The sequence below is a fragment of the Lygodium microphyllum genome, chromosome 13, assembly GCF_053477565.2.
Source record: "Lygodium microphyllum isolate KBCC chromosome 13, Lygodium_microphyllum_v1.1.10, whole genome shotgun sequence".
NCBI classification, from domain to species: Eukaryota; Viridiplantae; Streptophyta; class Polypodiopsida; order Schizaeales; family Lygodiaceae; genus Lygodium; species Lygodium microphyllum.
The window spans coordinates 118738058-118740977 of record NC_141147.1 but is presented as its reverse complement, the minus strand read 5'-3'; the positions used below and the strand labels follow the sequence as shown (position 1 = coordinate 118740977).

Here is a 2920-nt window from a genome sequence, read left to right as displayed (position 1 = left end):
GTATGAGCCCCGGTCATCAAAGTTTACGGAATCCACCGTAAAACCTTACGGAATCCACCGTGGCACGGAATCCACCGTAAAATATGCCTCCTGGCATCTGACATCTCACTCACTCTTATAATCATGATTCACACCCTTATATTTGCCAAGGTTGACGCCTTATTAGCACGAGTCTTCTTCCTATCACTCACCATTCTCTCTCCCATGATTACTCATTGTTGCTAGAGACAATATGCCTACATGCATGCATCATTGAGTCTATTGAATGGTGGCTATTCATGCCATCCTTAATGATTATGATCCAAGCTAAACATTGCGAGGAGTAAGGAAGACCAAAACATTATGTGAGTATAGATTGATAGGGCATTTTCATCCTATAGCACTTGAGCTTGCTTAGCCACAACCTCTAGGTATCTATCTGATAGTAAAGATAATATCTTTGTAATGATGTACTTCACACATGTAATGCTTTTTGTACACTTTATGTTCACATTGGAATTGCAAGAGTTTTATTAAGTGCATTCGTCGATGTAGCAATACAAGACTACTATCTTTGAACGACACAATAATGTTGCAATTGTCTTTCTCTCGATTCATAGTTGTAAGTGCCGACGTTTCAAAACTCATTGAAGAGAGGTGGCCGTATGCTAATGAACAGCAGAATGGAGGCTTCTTATGCACTCAAGGGGACGGCGGGGGAGAATGATGGTTGGAAAGGATATACAAAAGATAAACAATGTAGGAAAGGAGCAAGCGAGTCAGCTGAAAGGGAAGGAAATAACCCGATGGGGGTTGAGTAGAGACCCCGCAAAGGCTCACAGAGACACAGAGAGAGAGAGAGAGCGCGCGAGCGCTACTACTATAAAAGGGCAGGTGCTGGCTCATCCCTTCCCATTCGTTGGCTTAGTACTCTCACACACACACACACACACTCTCTCTCTCTCTCTCTCTTTCTCTCATTCTCTGTGTCTGCGCGCGCTTCCCTATATCATGGCCAGCTTCTCTCGCTTCCCTGCCATTGCCAGCGTTGGCGAGCTCAAGGTGGACTGGCTCGAGACTGCGTCGGCACACCACATCAAGCTCGATGTACCAGGTGACCAGCAGAGCTCCCTCTTGCACGTAGAATCAAAGTGTCATAGCTTCTTCGAAGCGATTTTACGTGTGAAAATCTCATTATGAAGTACGTATGTGGCGATGCTCATTGGCATTTTCCATGTGATTCGACGATTGACTAGATGAATACATTGGCTGGTGGTTGGTATAATGAATGCATTGGTTATGGTTGGTAGTCTTACCATTATTTGAATGGACAATCGACATGACTTTGTCATAGCTTTTGAAGGGTGAATCGACATGACATTGTCAAGGAGCTCGAAGTGGTTTGAGGTGACTAAATGATGTAAATCTCATTATGATTTGTTAAGTGTAATATTCTTTCATTTGGGGGATGTCAAACGTGATTTGCTATATTGCATTTAAATAACCTCTGAACAGTCCAGAATCAGAATTGATTTAATGCTGTTTCAGACACTTGCTTGGTGAGGTTACCACCCTCACCTGTTCTTGCTTGTGGGCAGCAAACAACTGCTCCTGTTCCTGGAGAAAAGAGGCTCTTGCCTTATGCAAAAACAACATATTCCACACAGCTGTACCTAAATCAGAAGAAAGACCCTTGATTCTGGAGCATATACCAAATCACGCTTGACATCCCCCAAATAAAATGGGAATTCATTTGGGGAATGTCAAGCGTGATTTGGTATATTACATTAAGTGATTTTACATGTGGAAATCTCCTAATGAAGTAAGTAAATGGCAAACCTCATTGGCATTTTCCACGTGAAAACGATGTTAAATCATTGGCTAGAGCTAGAATAGCTTACACTCACCGTTAGATAATTTGTCAACTATGACCACCTTTAAATACTAGGCTTCTCAATGTTATGTACATAATGTGTAAGCTATACTTTAACGATGTGACCTTCATATTGAAATAATCTGCCCAATTATAATATCTTTCAATGGTAAGAGGGTTCTTGATGTATCAACAATATCATCAAACAATACCCCACATGAAGAAGTGTTTGAAATTGTGTTGTTTTTTGTAGGTTTGACCAAGGACGACATAAGCTTACAAGTGCTCCCGGGCAATGTGCTTCAAATTATTGGTGTGCACATCAACGAGCTAGAAAGGACTAGAGACTATATAATTGAGTACAGTATTGAGAGGCCTCAAGGTAGCTTTCTTCGCCAATTCCAGCTACCAGACAACATTATTTTGGACAAAATAAGAGCCCAAGATGAAGCTGGTGTTGTTACCATCACTGTACCAAAAAAGAAATCCATCATTAGGCAGATCCCCATAATGAGCAAATACTGAGAAAGTGTGATCTCTCTTTTGCATTAGCTCATAAAAAAGGCTTCATGCAAGATAGGCATCGCCTATTTACACTTTGAAAATCATAAGGCTTCATAAGTATCGACCTATCTAACAGGTCATTATGAGTGTATCCCCCCTCCAAAAAAAAAAAATTTGAGAGTTGACATGCTTTACATTATCTACTAAGAGTCTCTCTCTCTCTCTCTCTCTCTCTCTCTCTCTCTCTCTCTCTCTCTCTCTCTCTCTCTCTCATTTTTCTTCTTGAAAGAGGTTGATGTAATTTTCGAACTCCAAATTACTTTATGAGTAAGAGGTCTGTAATCTCGTAGATATTGAGACATTTTACTTGTATGCTAATACACAATTATCTGTAAATTGATACTTGGGCTCTCAAATATGACAATTTTACTTGTTCTTTAAATAACTTAAGTAGGTACGTGTTATGATAGATAAACATGACAAACCCAATGAATGATGCATGATTTATTATGTAACTATAATACCCATAGTATACCATTGTCTCAACATGACAATTGTAGTTGC

At 40.1% G+C, this 2920-nt stretch overlaps 1 protein-coding gene across 1 annotated transcript; it reads left to right on the top strand.

Moving 5' to 3' along the window:
• The first annotated feature begins 990 nt into the window (after positions 1 to 990).
• LOC148027122 (17.4 kDa class I heat shock protein-like) lies at positions 991 to 2377 on the top strand. The gene is made up of 2 exons (XM_087690386.1): positions 991 to 1093; positions 2106 to 2377. Exons 1-2 carry the CDS (start codon positions 991 to 993, stop codon positions 2375 to 2377), a joined length of 375 nt encoding a protein of 124 aa, XP_087546512.1.
• The last annotated feature ends 543 nt before the right edge of the window (positions 2378 to 2920 follow it).